This window comes from Megascapheus bottae, chromosome 10 (assembly GCF_031878675.1).
Source record: "Megascapheus bottae isolate mThoBot1 chromosome 10, mThoBot2.hap1, whole genome shotgun sequence".
In the NCBI taxonomy this organism is placed as follows: domain Eukaryota; kingdom Metazoa; phylum Chordata; class Mammalia; order Rodentia; family Geomyidae; genus Megascapheus; species Megascapheus bottae.
Genome location: NC_143518.1, coordinates 19,654,172 through 19,668,776, shown reverse-complemented (window position 1 = coordinate 19,668,776; position 14,605 = coordinate 19,654,172). Strand labels below are relative to the sequence as shown.

The 14,605-nt window shown below is 44.6% G+C and overlaps 1 protein-coding gene across 5 annotated transcripts in view; it reads right to left on the bottom strand.

Moving 5' to 3' along the window:
- Nucleotides 1-1,341: 1,341 nt before the first annotated feature.
- Rgs8 (regulator of G protein signaling 8) overlaps nt 1,342-14,605 on the bottom strand; it is a 45,604-nt gene continuing 32,340 nt past the window's right edge. For all 5 annotated transcript variants that reach the window (XM_090340294.1, XM_090340298.1, XM_090340296.1 and 2 more), the window contains 2 exons: nt 8,910-9,076; nt 1,342-6,596 (listed from right to left, as the gene is read on the bottom strand). In XM_090340294.1, the coding sequence (XP_090196420.1) occupies nt 6,414-6,596; nt 8,910-9,076 (350 nt within the window). In that variant the 3' untranslated portion in view covers nt 1,342-6,413. The remainder of the gene's footprint in view (nt 6,597-8,909; nt 9,077-14,605) is intronic.

Below are 14,605 nucleotides of genomic sequence, written 5' to 3'. Positions count from 1 at the left end.
GCCTAGCCCCTGCACAGGGAGGCCAGGATGCCCACCTCTCACCTCATTCCCAAGGGAGAAGGTTCATGGTCCCTTGAAAAGCTTGGCATGTGTCTCTTAATGGCCCTCTCAGACCCAGAGGTAAGTGTTTGATTCCAGCCTGGAAAATTAAAAACATGGGCAGGGGGCTAATTGAAGGCCCTGACTGCCATGCAAAGGAAAATCCTATTGCCTTCAAATTCCAGGAGCAAGCAAGGCCTGAATGCTACCAATGGGGGTCAGTGGAGGTCTCCTGAGAGAAGACCAGTATGGACAGTCCTGGGACCTGTCCAAGAGGGCCAACTGCAGGAGCAAAACACTGCACATGGAGAAGCTAAGATGTCCTCTAGAATAGTGCAGGTACAGCCAGTGAAAGCAATTCACCAGCACTGGGGGGATGGAGGGGGCACTAGGAAGGGACTCTTAGGTCTCCAGTGAACCAGAAAAGATCAGACATCACACCAGGTATGGCATTCCCTGCTCCCTTCCCTCTCCTCCTGCCAGTCCATTCTCTCCAAGGTGAGGGGCACCAGCGACCCCAGATAACAAGTGAGGTAGAAGTAGAAAAACACCATTGAGAAGAGAGGAACCAGCCACTTCCTTCCCACATGGTGGCCGCCCATGCCCAGCAGCCCCACCGGGCCCCTCTCAGTATCTGATCTGCAAAACTGGACTCCTAGGGAGACCATTTGTATCAAAAAGCTGTTTTTCCTTGGAATAAAAATCAACTTTCCTTTAACAATGTACCTTCTCCGGTGCACTTTACATTATTTGGGCTATTAATGATAAATAGATAGATAGATAGATAGATAGATAGATAGATAGATAGATAGATAGATAGGCTGTGTTTTCATTCCTTCTACCCCTTCCACAGGGCCTGAACACGAGGGACAGTCAAAGCTTTGATGACTAATCCACATGGGTTGCGTAAAGTGAGGTAGGGCCGCAAGCAAGCTCAACCCACCGTGCTTTCAGATTGCTCCAGCTGAATAAATAGGCAAACCATCCCCAGCCTTTTCTTTCACAGCATTTTCAAGCAGTAGGTGGTACAAATAAAAATACCACCTGGCATTTGTATAGCACTTTGCAGTTTCAAAGCCACTCTCATAACCCAGAACCACCCTCCACCTCTCGCTCATCCCCAGACCATCCACATCCCATTTCCACCCACACTCCTGTTTTTGCCTGGCGGCCAGCCCCGTGCCAGCCTCTGCAGGTGAAAGCTGCATGCTCCCTTCAGGAGTCCACGTGTTCTGTAAAGTTCCCTCCTAACCAGTCAGCCGGCCAGAAATGTGGGCAGAGAGCAAAGGGCAACTTGTTCAGATTGTGTTTATTATGTTCTCACAGCCTTGTTTATAGTAAAGGTGAATGACACTGTTCCACTTTACATGGTAATGAAACAACTCAATGAAGACTCCGTCAGCTAAGCGGTTTATACGGCAGATGAGCTGCTACAGATCTGTTGTGCTTGCTAAAGACTCAGCTAAAACTACTGTGGCCGGCGCACACACAGAGCTCAGCCACCGTTCCACATCTGGCAGAGAGGAAGGAGCAGAAGGACTGGAGGGGGTAAGAACCAGGAAAGGGACAGGTTATTGAGAGGTCACGCATCTCACCCCAGGTAGGCCAGTGGCCCTAATTCTGAAGTCTCCCATCGTGGCCCACAGCATCTCGTAGTGTCCTGAGAGGCCACAGGGACAGGAAGCCATCTCAGCTCTCGGCTCCTTCTCCACAGTCTCACAGTGGCACAGTGGCAGAGGGTCTTCATGCCAGGAGTCCCGTTGCCACCTATCTTATTTTAATGCAGAGGGATTCTAATCAAAGGAAGATTGACATGTGGCAGACTGAAGGCCGAGGATGGGAAACCAACAGTCCTCTGTCTGGCTTGGAAGTGGGTATGGCAGCATTCTGGGTACTTGTCTGGATGGAAGACCATTCTGCTTCCGAATGTGCCCCATATCATCCGTCCCTGTGGGTCATGGAAGGTCAAACACCATGCCAGCCGCTTGTCCTTCCCTCCCTATTCCTTTCTCTGTAGTTTTTCCCATGTCAAGCCTCCCCCAGCTATCAGCAGCACAAAAGGATCATGCCCTCCCTTCTTCACTGTCCAGAGCCTGGGGAGCATGGCACACCAGGATCCTGCTGTGCACACAGGCCCTGCCCTACCCTACGGCTGGCCCTGCAGCCTGGGCAAAACCCCTTTTCACAGCTTTGGTTTATCAGAGCAGCAAGTTCTGGGGAGAGCACCAGAGAGTAAAGCCAGCTAGCAGCTTCCCAGCTACCTATCTGATGAAGACTGAAGAGGGACTAGTATGGTCTCGAATTCACACTCCCCAGGATGGGCTACCCTCCACCCCAAAACTGGGCAGTTGTTGTACACCTATTATTATCACTACCATAACACTCTGCATCAACTACCTGAATTCCAGCTACCCTGTTGCATGGCCTTGGGTACAGAGGTACAGCCTGACACTAAATGACCAAACACAAGAGTACATAAAAACACACCCATGGAAGATACAGTCCACGAGGCAAACCTCGGGGAAGCACTGAAAGCAAGAGTGGGGAAGCACAGCAAAGCATTCTCAGTTAAGTGCCCCTTGCACTTGCCAACCTTTAATCCACCTCTGCCAACCAGGGCATGTCACTTGGGTCCAAGCATCCGTCTCAAAGGAGCAAGTCAGTCTGAGTGGTCACAGAGGCCGTTATGCTAGGAGCCCAACTCCAGAGTAGGCAGAAGTCCTGGTTATTGTGCTTTTTCGCATCTGGATGAGCTGTAGTGCCCTCAGACTCACGGCCATGTGCTGCTCTGGACTCTGGTTCTCCTCTCCTCAGGCCAGTGCTTCCTAACCTAGTTGCACACTGAGACCACTGTGAAAGACTACTACCACCTGCTAACACTGTTCTGGGGTGGAACCTGGACAATTCGGGGCAGGGGAACTTGGGCTTTTTCTTTTTCTTTGTTTCATATGCCCAAGCGCTGGGTCTGGGTGCTGCTTTTTAGCTTTTTCATTCAAGATTTGTCCTCTACTTCCTGAGCCACAGTTCTACTTCTGACTTTTTATTTGGAGATAATAGTCTCACAGACTTCTGGCTTGGCTGGCTTTGAACCACTAGCTTCAGACCTCAGCCTTCTAAGTAGCTAGGATTATAGGCATTAGCCACCAGTACCTTTCTTGACAACTGAGTTTTGAATGCTCCAGGGTGATTTCGAGAGTCCCTGTGGTAGACCATCTTTGTTCAATGTCCACAGACTATTACATGTGTACCCCAGAGGCTTATGGAAAAATAAAGATTTCTGAGTTCTACCCTAAGTCTATAGGCTCGGCATCTCTGGGCATAGAAGCTGGGAATCAGCATTTATGGCAGGTTTTTTTTAGGGGGGGTGAGGAGTTGCTTTTTGTTTTTGCAATCCCTATGTACATTCAAGTTTTATAAGAAATACTGCCTCAAAAGATCATCTTTACCTACCTCAGTGGTATCTGAGCTTTATATAAAGGGTTGTCATGGATTAGGTTCTATTTGTCCACCAAGGGCAACTGCAAATCTAATGCCAGTCACCAAATAGGTCCATGCTCCAGTGAGACTGCAAGTTGGAGAGCAGATCTGAAGAGCACAGCTCAGAGATCCTGCTGCCCAGGTTTGCTTTAAGTCCACAAGGTAATCATCAGCACATGCTCAGCATGAAGAGCAAAGGAAGACAGTAGGTGGAGCTGGCTTCTGAGAGGCCAACTTAGTGAGGCAGATGAGGCAAATGGAGAAGGAAATGGGAGAAGGGGCAGGGCTGGGAAACATGGAAAGTCCTGGATGAGGTATGCTTGGATATTGCTCTAGATGTTGTAAACATTTCTCTTGGTTTTAATCACAGAACAAAATCTGAATTGGCATGACCAAAGTGCCTAAAAGTAGGCATCAGAGCAGGGAGCTCTGTGCCTTTTGAGGAAAGCAGGGAGTGTAAGCTGTGAGGAAAGCCACCCCCTGGGAAGATCATATCTGCAGTCACTAGTCCAGTGCTCATAATTGTCACATACACACACACACACACACACACACACACACATACACACATATACACTCACATACACACACACAAAGACGCTCTATAGGAGTGCCATAAATAGAACTATTGTACTCCTCTACACATAAACATATACCCACATGACATGCCCTTATCTAGCTGCAAACCTCAGGATACCCAAGCTTGGTCCTTCACACCTCCCACTGTGGGAGGGAGTTGCCAGGGCACCATGACATCACCTGCAGCCTGCATTCCAGCAATCCCTGGCAAGAACTCGAGGCCCTAAAGGAAGTCAACACAGGGGTCTTAGTTAGACTTTTCTCTTCAGGATCCTGTAAAGGCCCTTCTCTGGACATGGTCATAACTGTGCAGTTCAACTGATACGCACCTCATATTTGACAGAAGAGTTGGCAGAAGATTCACCATTCATATGTAAACAGTGTTTTAAAATACCCTGTTGAATTTAATCGTTACGTTGTTTCCGGCAGCTTTCATTAAAAATGTTGTTTTGTTTTACCAGGCTTGGAATATGCTACAGATCTAACTAGGATTGTGAACTTGCACAGATATCTTCAATAGGAAACCTAGGAAACAGAGGTTTTAGATGTTTTTTTTCTCTCCTTGAGGTTCACACAGACACACCAATTCCCACTCACAGATGATTGCATGCCATGACATGGGCAGTGGGTATTAACCTAATTGGACACAAGAGCCTTCTTGCCTTTGTCCAGCTGGAGCCAAAAAGCAAAGCAATTCTTGAAGTGACTGGAGAGGAACATAAACCCTGGAATACCAGCATAATCTGCAAAGATCAACACACCATGAAAGGAGGAAGGACCAGCCCAGTTCTCTACCACCAGCACTGCAGAGCAGCCTAACCATGTGCTGCTCCGTTCAATCAAGCCGTAAGGATTGTAGCCACACAATGAATCCAAGTCCATTGGTTGTAAGTTATCTCAGGAGTACCTCCAGCTCATTCTCCATGACCCAGTTCACCCAGAGACTAGCATTTTCCAGGCTCTTCATACACCTTCTGGTTTCTAGGCTGAGGATTCATTTCCTTGGTACTACTGGATAGCAAAATGAGTTTTTTTTCTTGAGTAGCAAAGAGAAGGTTCTGTATTGTTTCATGCATTCTCCAAGGAAGAGTCTCCAGACAAATTTCCAAGATCAGGGTATCATGAAAGCATCTTAGGAAGATCTTCATTGCCAGATACTTGTAGTGAGCTTCTTATTTCATGTCCAATCCAGAAGTCCAGAGACCAAGAAGGTAGCTGTGTTTCAATAGCCAAGAGAAGGATCTTACTACAGAACTATGATCCCAGGCAGCAAGCTGGAAAGAGAGTTTTGACCTAAGTTCTCATTCCCCCCCCCCATCATAATTATATGGTCTGCATGGAACAGGAGAGGTGAGAAACAGGGGAAGTATTAGGCACTCAGAGAGCTGTCATGCTATGGGAATTCACCCCCTTTTGTCACACTGTCTTTCATCCTAAGAGAGCCATGATATGTAGTGCCACTGGGAGGTGAGGGCAAAAAACATACTAAACAACAGACAGATTATATGAAACCCCATTGCACAAATCTATGGTGCTACATTCCCTGGTCATTCAACTTCTGGAAAAGTTCTTGGTAGAATTGAGGAAGATTTGTAAGATATCTTTCTCATGACAGCGCCATTTAGAAGTCATAAAGGAACTCTCTCAAGGCCCTTCCTGCAAATACAAGGGTAAGTAAGTTCTATGAGTATTTCTAGGCTAAGATGGTAGTGATCCTAGATTATCACATTGGTCCAGTGGAAATGGAAGACAATCTGACTCCAGGGAGTCTACAGCCTCTCTCAAAGATTCCAAAGAGACAATTCTCCCAAGCTGGGAAGTCCCAGGATCTGATGGTGGGTGGGGGGAGAGAGTTTTTGGTCATGTCATGGTGACAAGGAGTCACAAGTGAAAGCCTGCGTCTTTCTGCTACTCCTCTCAGGGGAAAGGACACATGAAGAGTCAGGAATCCTAACTGATGAGGATATGGAGGTGGTGGAAATCGCGTTTGCATTATTTACAGATTAGCCCAGCACAGCAAATCTACCTCCTCAGCGGAGATGACCCAAGGCATCAAGGGCAGGCTGCTGACCCACCCAGAGAAGGGTGGCTGTGAGCGGTGCTACCACTAACCAAAATACAAATGTGGGTGAGTGGACGAGAGTCCAAGCTCTGGCAGCTGGGTCAGACTTTGGAATGGCTCTCTATCCACTCCTCAGCCCTGGTCTCCCATCCCAATGTCACTGCCTTTGAACACCTATGACACTTTACATTAGAATATAGTCTTGGCAGCAAGGGGAGGGGAAAGCCAGTGGTTTCCAAGAGTCTCCATCTGAGGTCTAACTGAGCCTCCTCTGGCTTTGGGACAGCAGATCTAAGTACATTTTAGACCTCAGGAACCTGGGATAAGAGTCTTTCTCCATCAGGCTGTGTACTTTTCCCTGGGCTTGGTCAAAACAAGTCAGGGATGGCTCCTGCATATTCTTCCTTGTGGCTTCTCGGGTCTGGAAGTCAATGTTCACCTGGAGACACAAACAGAAAGCAAGGTCACAGACCCTCAAGGACCAATGCGCCTCACTATGTAATAACCATTAAAGATATAGCTGGGTGCTGGTGGCTCATACCTGTAATCCTAGCTATTCCAGAGGCTAAGATCTGAGGATCATGGTTCAAAGCCAGCCCAGGCACAAAAGTCCATGAGACTCTTATCTCCAATTAACCACCAGAAAATCAGAAGTAGCATTGTGGCTCAAGTGGTAGAGCGTTACCTGTGAGCTAAAGAGCACAGGGACAGTGCCCAGGCCCAAAGTTCAAGCCCCACAATCAACAAAAAAAAAAAAGAAAGAAAGGAAAGACAGCACCTTATGTCTTTAAGATTATTGATGCTTTTCAAACTGGGTCATGAGACTTCATTTTTGGGATGAGTCAAGATCTCTCTGTGCCCTAAAGACCATACATTCTGAATTTTGATTTGTAAATAAGACATTGAATAAGAAATTTAAAAACTTGTCTATAAACATAGAACTCCCCTATGATCCAGCAATCCCACCCTGGGCATTTATCCAAATGATCACAAACAAGCCCACACTAAAGCTAGCACAACTATGTTCATTGCAGCACTATTTACCACAGCTAACATATGGAACCAACCCAGATGCCCCTCAGTAGGTGAATGAATCAACAAAATGTATACATACACAATGGAATGCTATGCTTCCATCAGAATGACACTGCCACATACATAGGAAATGGAAAAACTTGGGGGAAAAATCATATTAAGTGAAATAGCAAGATCAAAAAAAACCATAGGGCCCATGGTTTCCCTCATTTGTAATAGTTAGTATATGTCTAGGTTAGACATATACAGAGGATCACGATAGCTCAATAGCTATGTACATAGCTATAACCATATAAAACAATGCTAATCAAAATGATTTTCAAGATATGGAAACAAAAAGGGTTTTTTTATTGGTTGTTGATGTTATTGCTGTTAATGTACTGTGCAGAAGGGTAACACTGTTCGACAAAAAACAAACTCACTACCTTCTATGTAGCTGTAACCCCTCTGTACATCACCTTTACAACAAAATTTAATTAAAAAAAGAAACTTGTCTAAGTGACAAGAGCCAGGGGGAGGGGAGCGGGGACCTTCCACATCAGTCTAGGGTCTTCACATCAGAATGGGATTAGACTCCAGCCAGATGTTAATGCCCATTCTCATAAACTGGCCCTCTTTTTCCTTCTTAACTACTAATGGATCAAATGCTCTAAAGACACAGGCCCTAGTTAAAACATATATCTCTATTCCAACTAACATCATAGGGGGCGTCATAGCATTCTGCTCAGCTGGTGAAGACCTCGTGCCTAACCAGTCAAAAAAGAAGTGAAGAACCCTAGGTGAGCAGTGAGCCTGAACTCAGAGACGGCAAGTACAACTCTGCATTTAAACACTGCCAAGGCAGATTTTCTATCACAAATCAATGCACAGAAACTCACCTTATTATATATAATTATCATAACTAAATAATCATTACTAAATAGTGGCAAATACTGAGTAGGTGCTTCATCTCTAAATATTCACAGTGATCTTGAAAGGCAGTACTACTGCCTTTTACCCTGGGGTGGGGGGGTGGAAAAGCGACACAGAAAGTTTGACTAACTTGTCCGAAATCGCACAGCTAGCTAGTTAGTGGAACAAAATCCCAAAACAAATATTTATTCCATTAAGCTATGCTGTCTTTTAATAGAAAAACAAACATAGACTCAGTGACATCTACACTTGCAAAATCCCTCTAGCAACATAGCTCCTGCTAGCATCGACAGCCAAAATTCTCCTAATGGAACCCCTCTGATAGAAGCCCTGGGATTCTGCTCCTTAAAAATAATCTATTTTTCAGCATGGTACCCATGGCTCACACCTGTAATTCTAGCTGCTCAGGAGGCTGAGAACTGAGGATTGAGGTTCAGAATCAGACTGGTCAGGAAAGTCCATGAGACTCTTATTTCCATTGAAACACCAAAAAACTGGAAGTGAAACTGTGCTTCAAGTGGAAGTACACTAGCCTTGAACAAAAAAGCTCGGGGATAGTTCTCAGGCTCTGAATTCAAGCCCCAGGACCAGCACCAAAAAAAAAATCCCTTTTTCATCAAGAGCCACAGAGCAGTGAGGCTCTTGTATAGTATAGTATAGTATAGTATAGTATAGTATAGTATAGTATAGTATTGTATAGTATAGTACAGTAGAAGAATCTCAGCGCAGAAACCCTCTGAGGAAACAAAAGCAAGCAAAGAGCCCTAGTCAGAGTGTGGCAAGATAGTCCCCAGCGACAACCCACCTCTCGGGGAGCCTGCACATCCACAAACTCCTCGAAGATCCTGTGGGCCTTGGAGACCAGCTTTGCAGTTGATCTGGTCTTCTTGAACTCTTCACAGGCCAGCCAGAACTCCAGATTCTCCTCGCTGAACTCTGTCTTCAGGAAAGCACGGAAGGCAGCCACTCCATCTGTGGATGTGGAAGGAGGTGAAAGAGAAGAGACATAGGAAGACGCTGAAGTTCAGAGACCATGGAAGGAAAAGGCAATGATCATACACACACACACACACACACACACACACACACACACACACACACACACACACCTCACACTCATACTGTCCCAGCCCCATTGCTCCTTCACACCTCCTCAGTAGCACATGGGTACCCTCAGAGCCAGCCATGCTCCTTGTCCAAGGAGCATAGTGAGATTGAAGAGCAGTGCTTATGAAGTAATAACAATGGCAAACATTGTATTTCATCTCAAATTCTAAGAAGTCTTCAGTGATTATCATCTGTCCAGAGTGATTATCATCTTTCCCCAGGGTTCTGATGAGTCTATGTTGTCCAGTTAGGCCAAGGTAAAACATGCAATCTACTCCTTAACCCAATCCAAGTACATACCCTGAAAGACACAATCTGTTGCAAGGCAAACTAGAAGGGAATGTGAATGCCTCCCACCCAAGCCTCACTGTCTCAGAAAGCCAACTGGAAACCCACACCACAGGGCAATTCAGCCTGCAGTGCCACTGTGCTCTAGGGACAGCATTCCCTGGCTCTTTTAGAACCCCCCAGAGGCCCTATGTTTTGATATTTTATTCCACACATTCTTTATTTAAAGATTATAAGTTATACTTGAGGTTGATTGTAACTTTTCAACCAAATAATTTAATAATAAACACAGCCATGTCAGATATATTGCCAAGCAAAGTTTCTCATCAGCACAAGATAAGCAGCAAGTCAGGAGGGAAATAGTACTTATTTACAGACCATGTTTCCAGTTCATGTTTTTTTTGTTTTTTTTGCCAGTCCTGGGCTTGAGCTCAGGGCCTGAGCACTGTCCTTGGACTTTCTCAAGGCTAGAGCTCTACCACTTGAGCCTCAGCACCACTTCCGGCTTTTTTCTATGTATGTGGTACCGAGGAATCGAACCCAGGTCTTCATGCATGCTAGGCAAGCACTTTAACCACTAGGCCAAACTCCCGGCCCCAGTTCATGTTTTTACTTTAAGCTTTTTCAAGATGAATTACTGGATGAACTAATGCAACATTGGTACTCACTCCACACTATGTTGGGTATGAACAGCTTGGGAGGGGGGAAGTAAGGAGGGAGAAGCAGGAGAAAATGAGGGATGGGGCTTTTAAAAACAAATGTGCCCATTACATTATTTATGTAACTGTAACACCCCTGCTCATCACCTTTTCAAACAAAAGCAATAAAAATACAAATAAATTATTTGGGTTGGGAATGTGGCCTAGTGGTAGAGTGCCTGCCTAGCATGCATGAAACCCTTGGGCTTGATTCCTAGGTACCACATATACAGAAAAGCCAGAAGTGTTGCTGCGGTTCAGGCAGTAGAGCACTTCCCTTGAGAAAGTTCGAGGATGGTGCCCAGGCCCTGAGTTCAAGCCCCAGAACTGGCAAGAATAGAATAAAATAAAATTAATTAACCTTTAAAGTGCTTCTCTAATTAAATGATAGCTGTATCATTCCAGAAAGCTTTCATAAACAGGAAGGCAGATACCTCAGAGAACAGAAAAGTTCTGCGTGATTAAAAATGAGTCAAGAGGGCCAGGAATTTGGCCTAGTGGTAGAGTGCCTGCCTAGCATGCACAAAGACCCGGGTTCAATTCCTTGGTACCACATACATAGAAAAAAGCTGGAAATGGTGCTGAGGCTCAAGGGGTAGAGCTCTGGCCTTGAGAAAGTCCAAGGGCAGTGCTTAGGCCCCGAGCTCAAGCCCAGGACTGGCAAAAAAAAAAAAGAATCAAGAGCCAGGAGTTTGGCCTAATGGTAGAGTGCTTGCCTAGTATGCACGAAGACCCTGGTTCGATTCCTTGTTACATACATTTTTTTAAAAAGCCGGAATTGGTGCTGTGGCTCAAATGGTAGAGCATTAGCCTTGAGAAAGCCAAAGGACAATGCTCAGCCCCTGAATTCAATCCCCAGGATTGGCAAAAAAAGCAGAAGAAGAAGAAGAAGAAGAAGAAGAAGAAGAAGAAGAAGAAGAAGAAGAAGAAGAAGAAGAAGAAGAAGGAGGAGGAGGAGGAGGAGGAGGAGGAGGAGGAGGAGGAGGAGGAGGAGGAGGAGGAGGAGGAGGAGGAAAGAAAGAAAGAAAGAAAGAAAGAAAGAAAGAAAGAAAGAAAGAAAGAAAGAAAGAAAGAAAGGAAGAAAGAAAGAAAGGAAGAAAGAGGGAGGGAGGGAGGGAGGGAGGGAGGAAGGAAGAAAGGTAGGAAGGAAGGAAGGAAGGAAGGAAGGAAGGAAGGAAGGAAGGAAGGAAGGAAGGAAGGAAGGAAGGGACTCTAGGGACCATTTTCAAGACTGTTCTAAAATTCATTAGGAGAGCACAGGGTTGACAATTCTTAATTCTAGATGATAGATGACATGGATATATGAGGCCCATTAATATGTAGCAGGCCAGTACAACGGCCAAGTCATTCAGCAGATTATTAGTGCCATCCTGCCGGTGTATTTAAATGTTTGTCGATGCTTTTACTGAATCACTTATTTCTACAGCTGGAGGCCAGTGACACATCTATTATCCTAGCTACTCAGGAGGCTGAGTTCTGAGAGCACGATTCAAAATGAGTCAGGGCAGGAAAGTCCATGATACTCCCCTTATGTCCAATTGAACCCCCCCCCCAAAAAAAGCTGGAACTAAAGCTGGGCTCAAGTGGTAGAATGCTAGCCTTGAGCAGGGACAGTCACCAGCTCAAGCCCCATGTGAGGCTCACACACACAGGCTATATATCTTTGTCTTTCTTTTTTATTAGTGTTAGGGTGATGTACAGAAGGGTTCCAGATATGTTCATCAAGTAACTTCTTAAACATTGTTACCCCTTCCCGTGTTTTCTTCCACTTTTCCTCCCTCTACCCTCTCCCAATCATCTTGTTTTTTTCCTTTCCTTCCCATTTTCAAATACACAAACAAACATATATACAATATACCAGATACCAAGTCAGATACAGTAACATGAGATAAACCTTAAGGGGAAAAGAAGAAAAAAAGAAATAGCTTCACATAGTACATCAAGAATCACAATCACTCTCTCTGTCTTTTGAAATTGGTTGTTTACTGAGGCAGGAATGCATTACATAGCCCATGCAGACTGAGCTCCTGATCTTCCTGTCTCAGCCTCCTGAGGGCTGAAATTACAGATATGATCCCCTACACTTGACTCAAACCGGACAGTTCAATGTTCACATTAGAATAGTCATAAAAGCCACAGAGACATGACAAAGTGGGAGAGGGTTTCAGGGAGCTCTCAGAGCTAAGCTTTAATTTACAGAGATCTAATTCTCTTTAAAGCTATAAATCACCAAGGCAAAGTCTTGAGTTCGAAGCCAGTACCCCTTAATCAACCTTCCCTGATCCCTTCCTTCCTACTCTCCTAGAGTCTTGTCTCTGCCACCGCCATCCTATTCTCGAGCTCTATGATATCCACAATTTCAGACATTCTACAGCAAGTACACAGCATTTGCAGGCTCCTGCATTTTCCCTGCAGTCAGGGAGCAGAGAAAAAAGGAAAGAGAGGGACCTTCCATCACAGCATTTATTTACAGGATGAACTGGAAAATGACTCAGAGTAACCAGTTGTTGTTTTTAAGCCAGAAGAAACTAAATTCTTAGACTAGGAGAATTCCAAGCTTGTCAATCCTATCAGATTTCATTTTGCTTTTTGTTGAACAAAAATAGATGCTTAGAGCAAGTTAAAATGCATTTACCGATAAGGAAAGAATACTAAATTTCCGCTTCATAGTATTTATAAAGACAGCCCTACTATTGAAACTGTCTGGCCTCAAGCTAGATAAGGTCCAGTCACCTCTATTAAGGTAGGTCCCGGCTTTAATGGATCATTGTGAGGATTAGGAGATAATGCTGCACAAGACTTGGCTGAAAAAGGAGTGGAATAGAGCTTGGATAGCAAAGCTGGGAGGAAACATAAGGTCAAAAGGACTTTTGTTGTCTATTTTTTTTTCAAGATAGCTTTGGGTATGTTTAAAAGTTGATCTGAGCAGAAAACACTTGTAGAGCAAAAGGAACTGAAGTTAAAGGGAAGAAAGAGGTTAAATAAAGAAAATATTAATAATTGCACCAATCAGGCAAGAAAAAATAACAATAATTGCCCCCAACAAGGCAAAATAAATAGGCCTAAACACACAATTTTGTGAGGGAAAGAGAAAAAGTCGCATGAATGCCAAGAAACTTCTAGTCTTAGGTAAGGACTTGACAGAATTCTTGTCTAATTCTAGCTGTGGAAGGTGGTAGAGCCTATGGAAGGCATGTTTACTTTTATTTATTTATTTTGAGTTTGTATCTGGGGATCTTAATATTTGTTGCTCAGGATAAACAAAATTCAATCTCTATTTTTGCAACAATCCTCATCTACAGGTAGCATTATTCTCATTTACTTTTTTTGCCAGTCCTGGGACTTGAACTCAGGGCCTGGGCACTGTTCTTGGACATTTTTTGCTCAAGGCTAGTGCTCTGCCACTTGAGCCACAGCATCACTTCTGACTTTTTCTACATTTGTGGTACCAAGCAATTGAACCCCAGGGCTTTGTGTATGCTAGGAAAGTATTCTACCACTAGGCCACAATCCAGGCCCTCTTTCTTTCTTTCTGATTTTTTTTCCTTTTCCTTTCCTCCTAATCCTCCCCTTCCTTCTCCTCTTCTTCCTCTTCTTCTGTTGTGGTAGTGGGGTTACTCTCATTTTCCATAGACAAAAACTACAGTTCAGAGGAACTAAATCAATTGCCATACTGCACAGCTAGTAAGAGCAAAATCAGGACCTCCAAACATCTCCATCATATCAAAGTAAGATCTTTCCAGATGAGTTTGCAAACATAAAAGAAAGAGCAAGGGTGGCTGGGAGTGTGGCCTAGTGGTAAGAGTGCTTCCCTAGCATGCACGAAGCTCTGAGTTCGATTCCTCAGTACTGCATACACCGAAAAAAGCCGCGAGTGGCACTATGGCTCAAGTGGCAGACTGCTAGTCCTGAGCAATTCACGAACAGTGCCCATGCCCTGAGTTCAAGCCCCAGGACTGGCAAAAAGAAAAAAGAAAAAAGAAAGAAAACAAGGGACAAGAAAGGTCAAAATGCAAAACAGCAATATTTGGAAGGCAAATTTTTAGAGATGGGCTAAAAAAGAAATAGAAGAATTGTGAAGTCCTTGGGTTTGGTTATTGCAGGGAATTATCATTTACTAAGAAGGAAGCAAGAATGTTCCACTTCAGGGTACATCTATCATCCAATTCAGGCTGGCGAATGAACCTCAGATCTGGAAAGCAGGGAAGGTTTAGGGACTAGAAAGTAGAACAGAGAAGAGAAGGGGTAAGGATAACTGGAAGATATTATGTGTGTGTGTGGTGTGTGTGTGTGTGTGTGTGTGTTTGCACCTCTTGAGTAGTTTAGGCACTACACCATATGCTTCTTGAACCATGGAGCACTTGCTTCTCATGGCTTCATCAGTAAGGAAAGCAAAAAGGAGAGGAAA